The 15,947-nt window shown below is 43.6% G+C and overlaps 1 protein-coding gene across 4 annotated transcripts in view; it reads right to left on the bottom strand.

The window, feature by feature from the left end:
• arhgap17b (Rho GTPase activating protein 17b) overlaps positions 1-15,102 on the bottom strand; it is a 27,900-nt gene extending 12,798 nt beyond the window's left edge. For all 4 annotated transcript variants that reach the window (XM_008287898.1, XM_008287901.1, XM_008287899.1 and 1 more), the window contains exons 1-3: positions 14,758-15,102; positions 9,057-9,096; positions 832-936 (exon numbers count right to left, since the gene is read on the bottom strand). In XM_008287898.1, coding sequence (XP_008286120.1) covers positions 832-936; positions 9,057-9,096; positions 14,758-14,810 — 198 coding nt within the window. In that variant the 5' untranslated portion in view covers positions 14,811-15,102. The remainder of the gene's footprint in view (positions 1-831; positions 937-9,056; positions 9,097-14,757) is intronic.
• Between the last annotated feature and the right edge of the window lie 845 nt (positions 15,103-15,947).

Here is a 15,947-nt window from a genome sequence, read left to right as displayed (position 1 = left end):
AAAAAAAAAAATCTGTAGGTTTTTTCTTTTTTTTAAAAATCACAATTTTTGTCTCTCTGGGCAAAATTTAGCTAAAATATAAAGTGAAATGAAAACAACACAAGAAGCAGAGAGAACTCTTCTGGGCCGTAAAACAAAATTACAGTGACTTAAATGACAATAAAAAGAGAATTTCTTTGATTATTTATTATAGAAAAAAAAAAGAAAGAAAAGAAATCAACATGTCCAACAACCTCCCACTGCATGTTTAACTCTTTATGTTTCATACAACATCTAAAGCCGTCTTAAACACATTTTATTCTGAGAGCTTTTCCTGATTTTATGTTTTACAGCTTCCTGCTTTATTTGTGTGCTTTCTACTTTTATCAGTTATTCTGTGTGCTTGTTGGATTTTAATTTTTAATTTATTTTAATTGAAAAGCGCTTTGTAACATTTGCTTTGGAAAGTGCTGTAAAAATAAAGTTTATTGTTGTTATATATAAAAGCATCAGCGCAGGAACGCTGGTTCACCTTTTTTTGTTGTTGTTTTTTTTACATCAGCTGTCCTGAGCAGGAGGGCATTTGTTGGTTTTTTTGCAGAATTTTTATGTGATACAAGTGACTTTGATCAAATATCATAGACTTGATCATCTATGTGACCATTCTCACATTTCTTCAGCTTTTGTCTTATAGACAGTGTAGTTTTGTGATATTTGCGTGTTTCTCAGCCTGACTGGAGGCTTCCAGGGTTCAGAGGGTTCATCTGCCTGTGAGTTGTGTGCAGCAGCAGCAGCAGCCTCTCTCACTGTGTCGGTGTGATGATGTGAACATGAGGTTAAAGTTCTACTCACGTGTCTCTTCTCGGTGTCCGTGCCCAGCTGACCCTGCAGACACGACACCAGCCTCTTGTGCGTGTTGTGTGACACCAAGCGTACCAGCTCCATCCGCCTCTCGATCTGCACACGAGACACTGAATGTTAGCAAACCCCCCATGCAGGCCGGGAGAGTTCTGCTCGCCGGGCCGAACCGGCACGAAGGAAACACACAAGTTCCTGATCGACAGACACAACCCAGGTGAGACTGCAAATCAGAGCACAGGTGCTGCAGCAGCACACCTCTACAGCGTCCGTCCTGCTCTTGTTGCTGTTTGTCTTGTGCTCTGCTGCAGCACTGACAGCCACATGGAAGGAGTCAGCGCCGGTTCGGAACACAGACTGATGGATTGTGGGATATGAAGACATACTGCAGGCCTGATCTGCTGGCTGCGCTTCAGGAGCAGGTATTATCCGTACGTCTTCACCTTTTCACACTGAAGCATACTTTACATATTTCAGAGCACAACATACTTCTTCACACCAGTCCTCTGCTTTCCAGGGATCCGCCGGTTTAGGAGACCTGAACGTTTTTCTGTCCTGGTACCACGGTAACCTCAGCCTATCTCTGCGTACATCAGCTTTAGAAAACACACTGATAAATAAAAAATGGTTGACGATGCATACGCAGGATTTAGAAAGAAAATGCAGCAAAGTAAGAAATAAAAGTAGAAAAAACAGTGAAATGCAAAAATTCTGTTGACTTAAGGTCAGATGTTTGGTCTAAGATCTACAGAAGTTCATAATTTACCACTTTCACCACATCCTCTCACCTTGTGTTCATCACTGTTTGCTGTCGGGTTTTTATGCATCTCAGTGTTTTTCTAAATGCTGTTAACTCGTTTTCAAATCGGTGAAGATGATTTCTGTGCTTGTGTTTGTTTCACAGAAACAGTGAATTGGAGCCGTAACAAAGACAAACTTAGTCGTGCACAGCTCTGATTGTTTGACTTGTCATTCATTTCATTTTTGAAAGTGATGATAATGTGCCTCGAACAGAAGTGTGTGTCAAATCCAATCTGCTGGGTTTGTAACGTAGCGGAGCAACACGGCAGGAAGAGTCTGCATGCAAAACCCTACATTTAAATTAAATTAAACAACTTGTAGACATTCAGGAGGAGGTCTGTAAGCTACCAAGTGATGACAGTAAAACCTTTCTGTAACTGCATATCAGTATCCAACACAGTAAGTCCCTGTGCAGACCAGCCTGAACTCTGACTGTAATAATCTGCTGGTGTGCCGGTCGGCCACGTAACTTAAATGCTTGTAGTGTTTCGTAAGAAACGTGAGGAAACCCTGCCTGAATAAACTGTCAGCTCCTAACAGCCACTCATTGCTTCAGGACACAGACCTGTAAAAAGAAGGACGGTCGTGTCACTGTCATCCTTCAGGTGGCTGATTAATGCAGGATGACTCTCAGCAGGTCAGACCGTTCAAAAAGTTTGTAGTAGTTTTGAGTGAAAAACATGTTTTAGTCTTTGTTTGAATGATGAAGACTGAAAAGTGTAAAAACATAAAAGCCTGAGCTGTTGAAGATGCCTGAGGTCAGGTTGTCCCAGTTTAACCCCAGAACGCAGCGTTTTAATCAGTCAGACCAGAAAAATCTGTTTGTGGATAAATCAGCACACAAAAGAGAGCAAAGTCTTAATGATTACGTCATCACACGGAAATTATATAAAAATCTGATAAAGTCATAAATGTATGTGAACTGAGCTGCAATATAAGAAGATATTACAGGAATAACCATCATGAGGTAAACATGACGACCTCTATGCATCATTACATCATGGAACCCTTCAGGTTTGACAGATTTACGATGAACTGACTCCACCACGACTTCACACTTTTCTATTTTGACTCCTTGATGCTCCTGTTGTTGTTCTGAATGTATGATCAACTAAACCTGCACCAGAATTCAACTGGCTCTAGCTTTGCCTGAACTCCACCGCTGCACCTGCTTTGACTAAAACAGCATCTGTGTAACCGTGCTGACGAACAAGCAGTCCTGTAATCACACCTCTGGCGCCTCCATGGAGCAGCAGTTTATAGTAGCTTAGCATCGGATAATGACAGCAATCTCCGTGTGTACATATGCAAAACTGTTACGATATTCTTCTGGTTAGTTTACGACCAAAGTGCAGTAAACTGATTGATATTACAGCAATAAAGGCAACAGTGAGGGGGGAGGGGGTTATTCAAGGGATTACTTACAAAAAAATCTAAATTTTGTAGTTTCTGACATCCAACTCTGTCAGATTTTCCTTGAATGCGACACCAGCGAGAGCAGCTTCATGACCGCGTGACCGTAACTGATCGGTTTAAAGTCTCTCCACTTCTATACGTTGGGAAACAAGCTGCAGGTTAATAATTATGGTGCGCTTCAGGAAATGGTGGAAAGAACGCAGCGTCAGTCCTCAGGTCAAACGAATGAACATCCCCGCTCACTGTCCTGTGGGCAGTAGTTCATCAAACAGTGAGGTTTTAATGAGGTGAAGCATTTCTAACATCATAAACACCATCAGGTCAGACCACTTCCTCCTGCAGACTTGGTGCCGTGACGGTTTTGCGCCCAACTACCATAAGTATCCTCTTCCTCTTCCTGCGCCGGTGTAAACATCCAGCGACATCTGAGGGCGTCTCGTTTACGTCTGATCCCATCGTCTTCCTCCACTTTCATCCTCACTAATTCGCTCTTCTCTTTATTTCTCTCTCACACACTCTTCCTACAGCTGCTGCGTGATGCCAGACCACAGCTGGACTTGGCCTCCTCGCCGAGTCCAATTGATTCAGCCGCCATTCAGCTGATCCCCGGCTCTGATTAATGCGTGGAAGTCGAGCTCGATTGGATCCAGACGTCCAGCGTTTGGAGCCAAGTAGGAAAGAAGAAAGGGGGCCTGAGTGAGTGCAGCGGTGTGGGCGGTACGGTGGACTGGACTCACTGGTCACATCGTCAGTCCAGCAGAAGAGCCTCCGGACTCACGCTGAACGTACAAAACATCACGTATGGAAACGCAGGCTTTGGCTGCTTTTGCACAATCCACATGTGAAATGACTCCAAGTTTAAATATCCGTCTCTGCTTGTGTTTACCAGCACGGCTAGGTGATTAACATGGACATCATACAGCCTCAGTTTGTGCTTCAGAGCCGTCACCATCACATTCAAGTTCAACCCCCTGAACCCCAAAACCTGGCAGCTGCTTTCAAAGGCATCTTGTCTTTTTTCTTTTAAATGCATAATTACACCATTTATGAGAAAACTAAGAAAGAATTGACCTTCAGACAGTCTTTGAACTAACAATCTGCAGGAAACTTAACCAATATCTCAGCTTTAAATCCTGATATTTCATTAAAATAAAAAATACTTTATTTATTCCAGAAGGGAAATTCACTTCAAAACCCTGTCATTCTATGTGTCTCTCTTTTTTTTTTTAAATCACAGAAAGTAAAGCCTTTGCTCTACCAGATTCTGCAGAAAAACTAAAAACTCTTCACTCCTCAGCATAACAATGGAGCCATTTGTGATTCAGCGGCGACCAACAGTCATGGGACCAAACTTCAGGGACTTTTCAGCTGAACTGCAGGCAGTGTTAACCCAAAGCAGGCCGGAGACGGAACCACACGCTGGACGTAGAGTCACCATTTTAGTTTGTTTTTTCAGTTGTTGCAAAATAAATAGTCAAAAAACTTCAACTTTTTCTCTGAAGGCATCTTTTAGGGCATTCTAATTGTGATTTCCTGCACAAAAGACATTTCTGAGTTCTCTCCACTTCCAGCTGTGGTTGTTCTGTCTGCAGGGAGGTACAGGACTTTGAAATGGACCCACAGCGACTAAAAATGTGGCAAAAGCAAATAGAAAACAGCCAGAACCTGCTTGGAGTTCAGAGGGTTAATCACACGGTTTCCTTTTCCAAACAATGCCAGGAGCCGGACATGACTGGTACGCTGGCATCCAGTGCTTCTGGATGATTTCATGTTGCTTTTATCCACAGAAACGCACTCATTTTGTCTCGTGTTCTCACATAAGCAGCTTGGACGTATGCCGTTTTAGATGACAGATGTTTAGAAGAGACTCTGGAAACACCCTCAGTTCAGTCAAACAAGGGTTTTTTCAAAGATTAACGGCTTTTTTTTTTCGCGTGTCGCTGTGACTCAGGTGTAATGATTAGTGTGTGCTGGGCATCACCCTGTCAGTCCAACGCATGAAGCTGCAGGATTTACAAGATCATCTGGGAGAAGCTCAATGAAGGAAACACTGTAGAACACACTGAAGTCAAAGAGTAAAAAACAGGAAGACCACTTGATCACAGAAGCAGACGAGCCCACACACACTTAGCAGAGACGATCCCTTCCCCTCTCCAGCCACGGAGCTGTCCAAAGGTTTACAGGCCGGTTATTGCCAACATTTTTCCAGACAGCAATGAAAACAGTGAACAGTGAGCCGATGACCCCTGACCAGCAGAAAATATGGAGTGCCGAGTGAGTCACGGAGGAACCGGGTGGGCGGACACGAGTTTGTTTTCTGGCTCTGAGCTGCTCTGGTCGACCGAGTAGCTGGTAATGGGACGGGTGACTAGCTGGCTGACCTGGTTGGCAGGACGGCTAACTGTCTGACTAGCCGATGACGCAGCAGAAACGGGACTCAAATGAAGCAAAAAAATCTGTTTGTTTAAAGGATTAGTTTCACATTTTTGGAAGGAGTTGGACAAGAATCTGCTCAGTCTGTCCAGTAAGCCGCTGACAGGCGTGAAAGGTGCGCTGTCCGTTTAAAAAAGATCAAAACAAAACGCTGCAATTACACCATTTATCTGAGCCAGACAGAAAGAAGCATCAGATTTTGAACTTTCTGAAGCTCCTTGAACTTCTCATCTGTGACGTGCTGCTTGGTTGGAAAACTGAAGCAAATCACAGCTTATTTATCCAAATCCCTCATTTACAATAACAAGCACCAGAAACAAAGCATTCCTTCATTTATCTTCTATATATTTGTTACCTTATTTTATTTTTGATGATTATTATTTATTTATTTTTTCTTTCTATCGTTATTTTACTTTATTTTTTGTTCTCCGTGCTCATTCCCAGGGCGACACCAACAGCCAGAACCAAACTCCTTGTCTGTTGTGGACGGACTTGGCCATTAAAGCTGATTCTGATTTAAGCATATTGGGTTTTAAAGAAAAAAATCAAAAAATTCTGCACTTCCTGATGCAACCCTGAAGCCATTTGTGACTCTCCTGCAGTCAACAGTCCCGCCACGTAAAAACAGGAACTCTTCAGCTTCAGTCGGCTGAACTGCAGGTTGTGTCAACATGAAAGACGGAAACACAAATGTCAGTAGTTTGAGTCACAGTTTTTGTAAAAGCACTTCAACAATGCTGCCCATGTTTCTAAGCTTTTCTAAAATAAGACATTTTTTTGGTTTTCGTCACTTCTGTGGGGACAGCGTTGTTCTGCTGCACAAAACACAGGCTTGAATTCTCTCTACTGACCAGGAGTTCAGGAGGTAAAGCCGGACTGGGCACGCTCTGGTTTTTGTCTTTTTTTCTCCACACTAACCTTGTAACATATAACTCAAGTGGTCTGACAAGAAACTAAACTTCTGTTCCTCCTCTCGACTCTGTTTTCAGTCTTTAGCACCTGACAGGAGGTTTCAGCCAATCACAGGTCCTTCCACCCAGAGCAGGTGAGATAGTAGAAGAGCAGCAAAGTCCACGTTGTAAAATGCACCTGGTGGCTCCACAGGTTGATCCGGGGTGTGTGTGAAGTGGTTCTGGCTCTCAGCTCCACGCCTGCACATATGCACAAGGCTGTATTTGTAAAATTCTGGGATGTTTTTTTAAATTCTCTTCCAGATGTCTGCCTTTAATTACTGGCTAGCTTAGCTTAGCATAAAGGCAGGAAACACTTGTGGAGCCAAGAAACGAGAAATAAAGTGTTTATTTAACCGCAGAGGGAATGATAAGTGGCTTCTGTCACCGTGTGACTGTTTGTAAATATCCATCATCTGGTGCAATAGTTTTTAAATCTTTTATTTCTTTTTCTATATTTATCCTTTTTTGTCTTTTATATTTTTCTGAGCAATTTTGCACCTTATTTTGTTTTTACTTGCACTGAAAATAGGAGGCGCTCTCCAACCTGGTTGTACACTGTATAGTGACAATAAAGGGCATTCATTCATTCATTCATTCATTCATTCATTCATTCATGTTTGCCACATCCAGCTGTTATGCTAAGCTAAGCTAACCAGTACACATTCAGTGAACTAACATGAGAGTCAATCTGCTCAGCTACAGTTTGGCTGTAATCAGACAGCTGCTTAACGTACAGTATCAGATAAGAGCATGATTCAGTCTCTGCTCCATTATCAGTCCATCACATCCTCAGTTGTATTCAAATTGCAGCGACTGCCTCCAGCGTGAGATCCAGTCCGACGGCCTTCTCGACTCTCGCAGCGAGGCGGGACGAGTCCCAACAAGATAAATGCCTCAGCCAATGCAAAGGACTACGGAAAAATGGAAAAGACTACAACAGCACCGTGGAAACCATAGTGTCAGATTTCAGGTCGGGCTGTTCGCAGAACCGGGTTGTGGGAGCTTGTGGGGAGGGGGATCGGAAAAATGATTCTTTCTCCGCTCATGTTTGGAAAGAGGGGAACAAGTTTTTCCAGGCAGTGTGGTTAAATTACAAACGCTGATACTGATTCATTGGTGGATGAATCAGTGAAGTGGGAGCCACACATTTCACAGAGATGACTGTAATCAGGCAGCATATCTGAAAACTGACTGTATGTGATGTCTTTTTTACCAGAACCACAGATTCTGACCTGAAGCTGCAGTTGTTGTGCCAAAAGACATCCTGACAATCACATTCCTCACTGAGAGCCGGAGCTGCAGGAATGTCGAAGGCAGCGCTAAGCCCCAGAGATGAGGAAAAGCTTTCTGTGGAAGGTCAGTTTGCCTCAAAAAACAAGCACATTTAACGAGTAAATTGTAGCTTCGCTGTGTGTCGCTGCGTGTCAACACAGTTCATAGGTCCCTGCTGCACATCATAAAACTCCCATGACTGAACGAGGGCTGTCCACAGCTTTCACTGCACTCCTTCAACTTTACTTTCCTTCCACAAAAGTCCCTTTCTTCCCTGAGCATGTTCTGTCTTTCTCAGTTTGTCAAAGTTATTCACACTCTCTTCCTCGCAGTGATCTCACAGTCCCACCAGCCAGAGCCGTCCCATCCCCCCTCGCACACACAACACATACGTCCAGAGTGATTTCAAGATAACAGAACATTGCCAGAGTTTGCCTTGAGTGGAAAACCATGAGGCCCTTCTCTTCCTGCGGTGCCAAACCCTGGATCTGGCGAGGCGTTACTGAATGAAAGACTACCCAGTAATGCCTTAATGCCAGCATTTGGGCTCCAAGACGGCAAAGAGAGCGAGAGAGAGAGAGAGGCCTGGATTCAACGAGCCGCTGAGGCCTGATGGCTTTAACAGAGGCTCTGAGTGGAACTCGTACGTCCTTTGATGACTTCCGCATTTTACGACTTCTGAAAGAGCTGCTTTTGCATTCAGATGCATTAGTTTAAAATAAGTTGGCGGTGAACAATTAAACCTCTTGTGCCGTCTCTTGCAGGCACAACTTCATCCGTCAGACTTGCAGAAACAGAGTCGGCTCGTGAGTGTGAGGGCCTCGTGGTTTGTTCTATGGCCAAAGCAAAATGACAGCATGAAACTTATTCTGCTTAATGAATGACGCGGCGCTTTCAGGCTGCACCTCCAAATACAAATACAGTCAGAAAGGTTGCTCAGCAATTTGCTCATAAAAAACACTTGAATATAAAAAAACAACCAGTTAAAGTAAAAGAAAGCAGGATTGTGGAAAGCAGCAGGAACAACATGCACGCTAGAGAGAGCCACAGCTAACAGAACACTCTGAGTTATCAGAGCAGTTCGTTTAGCGACTGGTGTCAACAAACAAAAGAAAAACGCTGCTAGAATGCACTGCGTGCTCTAGCTGTCATAAAAACGTCTGAATGAGGGTAACTAGCATTTCCCTCACTGTCTAAAAACCCACAGTTCCAACCTGAATGTGGAGAAAGTTGCCTTCAGGTGCGTTTTACAACATGAGATAATATGAATGCAAAGATGGAAGAAGGAAGGAGATGCTTGAAGCACCAGGAAACAGAAATATAAGGAATAAATGTGATATTCACCTGCAGGAGGTCATCACTCAGGACCTCGGTTTTCTCGGCCCTGTGGACAGACACACAAAGACCAGCAGTTAAAGACTGACAACGATGAAGACTCACAACCGAGCAGCACCGGGACACACCTGTCCTGTGGGGACAGCCTGTGTATACAGGTGGAAAAACTACAAGTATTCCTTCGTGCTTCCTCACTTTTCTGCGTTGGAAGAACAAGTGCAGCTGTTTCAGCTCCACATGTTGCTGACTGCTGTGTGTGAGCCACGTTAGCTCGGGGACATCACAGCTTTATTCCTCTTGACTTGCTGTAACAAAACAACTAATGAGCAGCCCATAAAGCTAAATCCATCCAGACCAACCTGTCTGCAGCTCGCACCGTCTGCAGCAAATCACCACAGGACGCTAAAATCCACACGAAAACGTTATCCTGATGTCCTCGCCAGGAAGCACAATACGAGGCATTATGAGCTGCTGTGAGCCGTTTGTACTGTGAACGCAAAACAGGCTGACTGAAAATAAACAGGGCACTTAAACTAATAATAGCCCTAATGTAAGTCTTTTAATTTTATTTGCTTATATTGAGAGTTCTGTACTTTCGGCCCACATGCTTGTTTAGTTCAATAATACGTCCTGGTTTTTCTGCACATGAACAAAGACTCATGGGATTGCAAATGTTTAAATTCAAATACTTCATTATTGTGATTGTTATTTAAATCTTATTGTGTTCAGATTGTAGCTATCAGCTGGTCGTCAGTGATTAAGTTCAGGGTTGTTCTTCAATTACTAATTAATGCTGGAGTCCTGCAGCCAATCACGAGTCAGGGTTCTCTGTAAGTACTCGGCTGTTCATGATCACATTTGAAGCTGATTTATTTTCACTTCAGCTAAACGAGGTTATCTTAAATGCGTTCAACTGATAAACATGAAGACGTCACTCGCTCGTGCAAATTCTGTTGACTTCATGTGTCTCGGTTCTGGTCCAGTGGTGCATCTTCTACACGCACGACAACGCAAACGTCCACCAGAGTTTGAGTGGTGTAGATTTAGTTAGGTTTCCTGTGTCATGTCTGCATGTTCCAAGCCTTTCACGTGTAGTTTTACAGCTTTAAGCAACATAGAATAGAAGTGAATAGAATAGAACTTTATTGATCCCTTCGGTATTAAACCCCAGGGAAATTGTTATACTAGAAAAACAACACAACACCAACACAAAATCAGCAACAACAGTAATAATAATAATAATAATATAATAACACTGGATACAGTATAACATGTAGTCCAACTTAGGGGAGCGACGGCGTTTATCGTAGCTACACAGTGTGCGGTGATACAGATGCATTCTGGGAACACTAAGAGCAGATTAAGGTCATCTAGCATCACCACGAACCTTCCCCTGATCCTTTGTTTATGTCCCATGTCATGCAGGTGTCACACTTTTTCTATTTCAGATTCACCACAGGGGACCATGACATTGTGACAAAGGCAGCTGTCAGGTAAGGAAACGCTTTCCTAGTGGATCACAGCCAAACTACACAGATGTGCGCTGGCTGGAGATCACTAGGCGTCACGGAAGACTTTGTCATGGTGGCCCTTTACTACCTAAACCCTTACAACGCTCTTTGCCTACCACCCACTTTGCTATACTATCTAACAGTAATTTACTGCAGCTCATCTACAACACTCGGGGAAAAATAGCAAAAAAACAACTTGACCGTGACATCAGTAGGCAGTACTGCTCGTGCTCAGTAGCAGTGTGCTTGTACAAAACAAGGTTCACACATATGACCTACATATCAACAGAGTCCCCAAAATAGACTCTAAAGACTAAAGTAGTAAAACAACATCCGCAACGTCTGCAGCTGTTCATGTGCACATCTGTAAAGGAGCATAACTCGGTCTTAGAGCTGTAGGAGCTTCACTGAATGTGGCTTCACTCAGATACAATAAGCGCACACGTCTCTGAAGAAAGTGCAGCTCTTCTTTGGTTCCCTTTTTTTTTTTTTTTTTTTAACTTAACAACGGAGAACGTCTAGTTGACACACATATTCAGAATGTCTGCACCAAGGCCCACTGTGGCTGGTCTCCATGTGAAACCTGTCGGATTCCTCCACTCTGTCAGAAACACACGCTTCCTGTTCTATCATCTGCACCTTCTTTGTTATGGCAACAGGGGAAGGTGTGTGTGTGTTTGTGTGGGAGTTGCCAAGTGGCATGTTGATGTCTGAAACACGCCAAAACACACTGCGCATTGTAGCACAGTCGGTGGAAAATATGATAGCGTGACATCACTCCAAAACTTCTAGGAAATGCTGACAAAAGGCCAAATTCACGCCTCGAGCGTCCTGAACAGGATTCACATTTACTGCGTCATGTGACCTCGGACTCTTCCTGCACAGACACCAGTCGCTGTTGTCCAGGTTTTGGTTTTGAATCTTGCTGAGCTGGTGAGATAAACAAACGAGGTCATCGCTCACGCTATCAATATGGAATGAATACGCCAGCACACACATGGACTAGAGCTCCACACACAGCTCCCTGGAGGCGTCTCCCCTCCCTCCACCAGCGCCACACATCCAACTCTCACAGGGATCAATTAACCCGCTCCCACGCTACACTTATTACCTAATACTGCTGTAAGACTCAAAAATAGGATCTTCATGTTACAGCCTCCTGGTGCGGCGCAGGCTGACCTCACCGCTGATCGAAAACGCTCGGACCACATTTGAAGTCGGCTGCTCAGACGTCCTGGCTGCCTGCAGATGTTTTTAAATCTCTGCAAAACTTAAAATCAGTCAGAAGCCAAAGATTCTTATTTTATAGACAGATTTTAATAAGAACTGACGGATTTGCTGTTTGAATATGCAGAGGTCAGATCTACTGCACGAAGAAACGAGGGATCAGATTTGATATTAACCCAAGAAAATGAAGTCATTCTTCTGTCCGTCTTTTTACGTCTCCAGTAACAGCCTATCAGCACTAAAGGACAGAACGGTTTTACTTTAATCTGACGTCCACTGAGGCATTCTGATGAAGGTTTGTGTTAGAGTTTGTGAATTTAGCAAATCTACCAGCTACCCGTCTTCTTCATTCCTACTAATAAGAACTGAAACATACCAGTGGAGCCGGAGAACATTCTCAGTATTCAGGCTTATTATCTAATAACACATATTAATCACAGATTCATCTGTAGCACCAACTTTAACTGTCAAGAATCAGATGTTTAGAGACCTTAAAGCAACAACTCACAGCTGTTTTGATGATCAATGAGTCGTTTAACTATATTTCTTTCATATACTTTCATATGCAAATCGAGGTCCTGGGCTCTTCTGATGGTGAGCTTCAGTCTACTGATGAGACAGTTTCACAATTTCATTAATGCAAAGTTTGACTGTTTATGTTGAGAAAACTCTGGTTTCTTGTTTGAAACCTTATTTTTAGTATAAAAACCTTTTTTCCTGACAAAGACAGCTGCTGTTGGAGCATCAGATACCAGCTCTGCTCTGTGTGCTGTGGCTTTTCACATTTTCTGATTTTCTGATGATAATTTCACTGCATTATGTCTTTTATTTAGGCAAAGAAGAAACTGATTTAAAGCAGAAAGTATAACAACGAACAAATCACCTTCATGCACCCAGACTGCAAACAGAGAAGGCAAACAAGGCATTTATTTAAGTGGTTAAGGTGGCATTAGATATGCAGCCAGAATACCTCCACGCTGATCCCCGTGATCACATTACACATCAGCCTTTAGTGCTCCATGTGCAATCTCTAGATTCCTATCGATACTGAATTAGCATTGATTCGACCGAGTGCAGCTCAGCTCCGGACAGCAGCTATTGTTCTAAGAATAGACTCCCACCACGGCCGAGCCTTAAAGAAAACTTCACAGAGAGTCGAAGAATAGTAAATGTACAACACATACGTTGTGTGCACCTCATGACCGAGTAAGTCTGTGTGAGAACTGAACTGCACACACACGATGCAGATTCTAAGGACATGCTCATATCACAGCGTTAGATGATGTGTAGCTGAAGTGTGCTCTGTGTGTGAGTTCATCCTCACATCCAGAAACCCTGCTGCCCTGCTCCATGTGCATCAATCTGCTTCCTCTTATTAATCACATGCAAATCAAACTGGCTTCCCCTTTTATAAAAACACGGCTCTGTGGTGATGCGACGTCCCCGGCTCTCCGCCGTGTCCCCGTCAACAACCGTGGAAATGCTTACTCCACAAAAAGCCTCTGTGTCCGGCCCTTCCTGAGCCAAACACAAAACCACAAATCATCACAAACTGTCATGGCAGGGAGGGGAGGGGGGCACAGATTCACTGCTTTGTCAACCACATGTTGTGTCGCAACCAGCTTCAGTTCAGTTCTGTCAAAATGAGTGCAGACGCTGTGGACAACAGAGACACTCAAAGGAAGTTAAAGATCCACTTTTATGTTACTTCATGGATTAAAATCCACAATCAACCCCACAGTTAAGCTCAATGAAGACTGGTTCACATTGAAGCCTTCCTTGTGATCATTTAAGTTACTTTTCATCCATTTGTTTCCTAACTTGCACTTTCTTACGATCGCCACCCGAGGATTCCCAGCATGTTGAAGTCTGTCCAGCAGTCATCCACAGTGGGTGTGTTGCCTCTCAATAAGCAAGCTGCCACTCAGCTCAGCTCAGTTTTACTGCTCTTACACAACAAGTGGAGCAACGTATGTGAGGAATCCAAGGCCAGTGCCTTCAGGGTTGGAAAGTCCTCCTGAAGTGTCTTCATGAAGCGACAGCTGCAGATGTATGCAGTAATAAATGAGATGTCCTCTCTGTGGTGGCTGCTGATGGACCCTAACCCTGGCAAGCCTTCAAACATGAAATTAATCTGCAGCTAGTTTGATAATCACTTAAATGGGGTGGTTCACTATTAAACAGAATCCATACATTTCCTGTTTTCTTTGCTCCTCTGTGGCAGCAAAGTGAAATTCTTTGGGTTTTGGACAAAAATGACATTTGAAGAAGTCATGTTAAAACACTAATCAACATTTTTCACCATTTTCTGACATTTAACAGACCAAACCCGTTTGATTAATCAATAGAGTAATGAACAGGTGCTGTGTGCAAAAGACCTTGAACATGCAGGAAAAGTGGGGATAGTGAAGTTACTGCTGGAGGAAATTAAATGAAACTAAGTGGAGCTAATAAGAACCAATAATACCCAACAGCCCTGCTCATAAATCAACTATGTGAGTCACTTGGTCACAATAAAAAGCCAAATGGCTGCAGAGCCTCTACAATGTGCAAACTCCTACTGTGCACATCAATAAATATCTTATAGAGTAAACCACTGATCTAAAAACTCACTGACAGATTCATTCATAATGAAACAGGCTTCAGCTGCAGCCTTAAATGTAATAAACGCGTTGCTACCACAGTTTGAGTCCACGGATAAAAGGAGACTTTAAAAGTCAGTTAAACCAAATCTGAAGCTCAAGTAAATAAATCAACCGATCAGATAAAAGTCCACGTAACATGTGTGTGAGTCCAGCTGTTCTACTTCCTAGAACTTGGTCAGTGTGCAGGTATGTGGCCCGGCCCTTCCGACGCCGCCCACAGCAGGCACACAGATGACAAAGGAAGACACCAGCTACAGACCCTGTTGGCCTTTTTCTACACGATCTGTCACATCCACGGCCACCAACGTATAAAGCATGAACACCCACCTTCCCACAGTCTGGTTGGCAAGTTGCCTCATGCGATTAAACTGCTTCTTCATGCTTGAAAGTCTCCTCGGCGTCTCCTACAAGTGCGTAAAAGTTTGCGCCGCTGTCGATTATCCACCCTGGATCCAAAAGTTGCGCTACGTCGCAGCCATTGTGGCATGAAAAACCAAAAGCTGCACTCCGACCACTTTTAGGCACTAAACAGCTGGACGTGTCCCCTGACTGGACCCGGTGACATTGACAAAGTCAGAGGAGAGAAGCAGCGAGGAGCTCGAGGATCCCCATCGCCACGAAGGTCCTGCTCGAGTGACGGCTCTCAGTGCAACACTGTGGTAGGAAGAAGGAAGTGCCTTAACTTCCCGACTGTAAGCCGCATGGCTCAGTGGTGACATGTGATACCTTAGGTAGAAAAAAAAGCTTTGACTCAGCTATTGGCCTGTCATGCTGGAGGCAAAGTCATACGGTTTAATGGAGGGAATGAAGCCCTGAAGATCACATCCAGGTCTTTAATGAGACGGACTGGTTCAGATAAGTCACAAATTATGGAAACATCACAACAAGCAAAATGACACTGACCACTTGTTACCGAAACAGGCAGTAAAATGAATAAACAGCAGCAGAGAACACTGAGACCTGCTGCAGGATCAGTCCGAGTCACATCGGAGCCAAATAAATACCTGCAGGGACTGAAAATGCTGGACCGATTGGAGATCAGTTCATCTGCAGCCACCGCTCTTTGGTTGTAAGAGATCTGCTGCCACCTAGTGGCCTGACAGAATATGTTCAGCAGGGTCCAGTTCAAAAAAGTTCAGTCTGGATTAGAATGATCAAATGCAGTGCCTGTAAAACCAATTTAAGAAATGGAAGAAATGCCTAGATCTCCTTAAAAACATGCAAGAAAGAGAGGAGACTGGGAGGCCTCCAAGACACCTACGACTCCTCTGAAGGAGTTACAAGCTTCAGCAACTAAGATGAGAGAAACTCTGCACAACACAACGGTTTCCTGTTATTCATCAGTCAAAGCTTTCAGGAGAGAGGGCAAAAAGATTTTTTTTTAAAAATCACTGAATCTCAGAATTCTCTAAAGGACTTTTGGAAGACTTTGAAGTCAACTGGAAGAAGGTTCTTTTCAAAAATTACACTTTTTGGCCGTCAGACAAGGCGCTATATTATGGGGATGCCAAACACTG

Source organism: Stegastes partitus, unplaced genomic scaffold (genome assembly GCF_000690725.1).
Source record: "Stegastes partitus isolate 25-593 unplaced genomic scaffold, Stegastes_partitus-1.0.2 Scaffold528, whole genome shotgun sequence".
Taxonomy (NCBI): Eukaryota; Metazoa; Chordata; class Actinopteri; family Pomacentridae; genus Stegastes; species Stegastes partitus.
The sequence above is the reverse complement of the archived record's forward strand: the minus strand, read 5'-3'. Positions and strand labels throughout refer to the sequence as shown.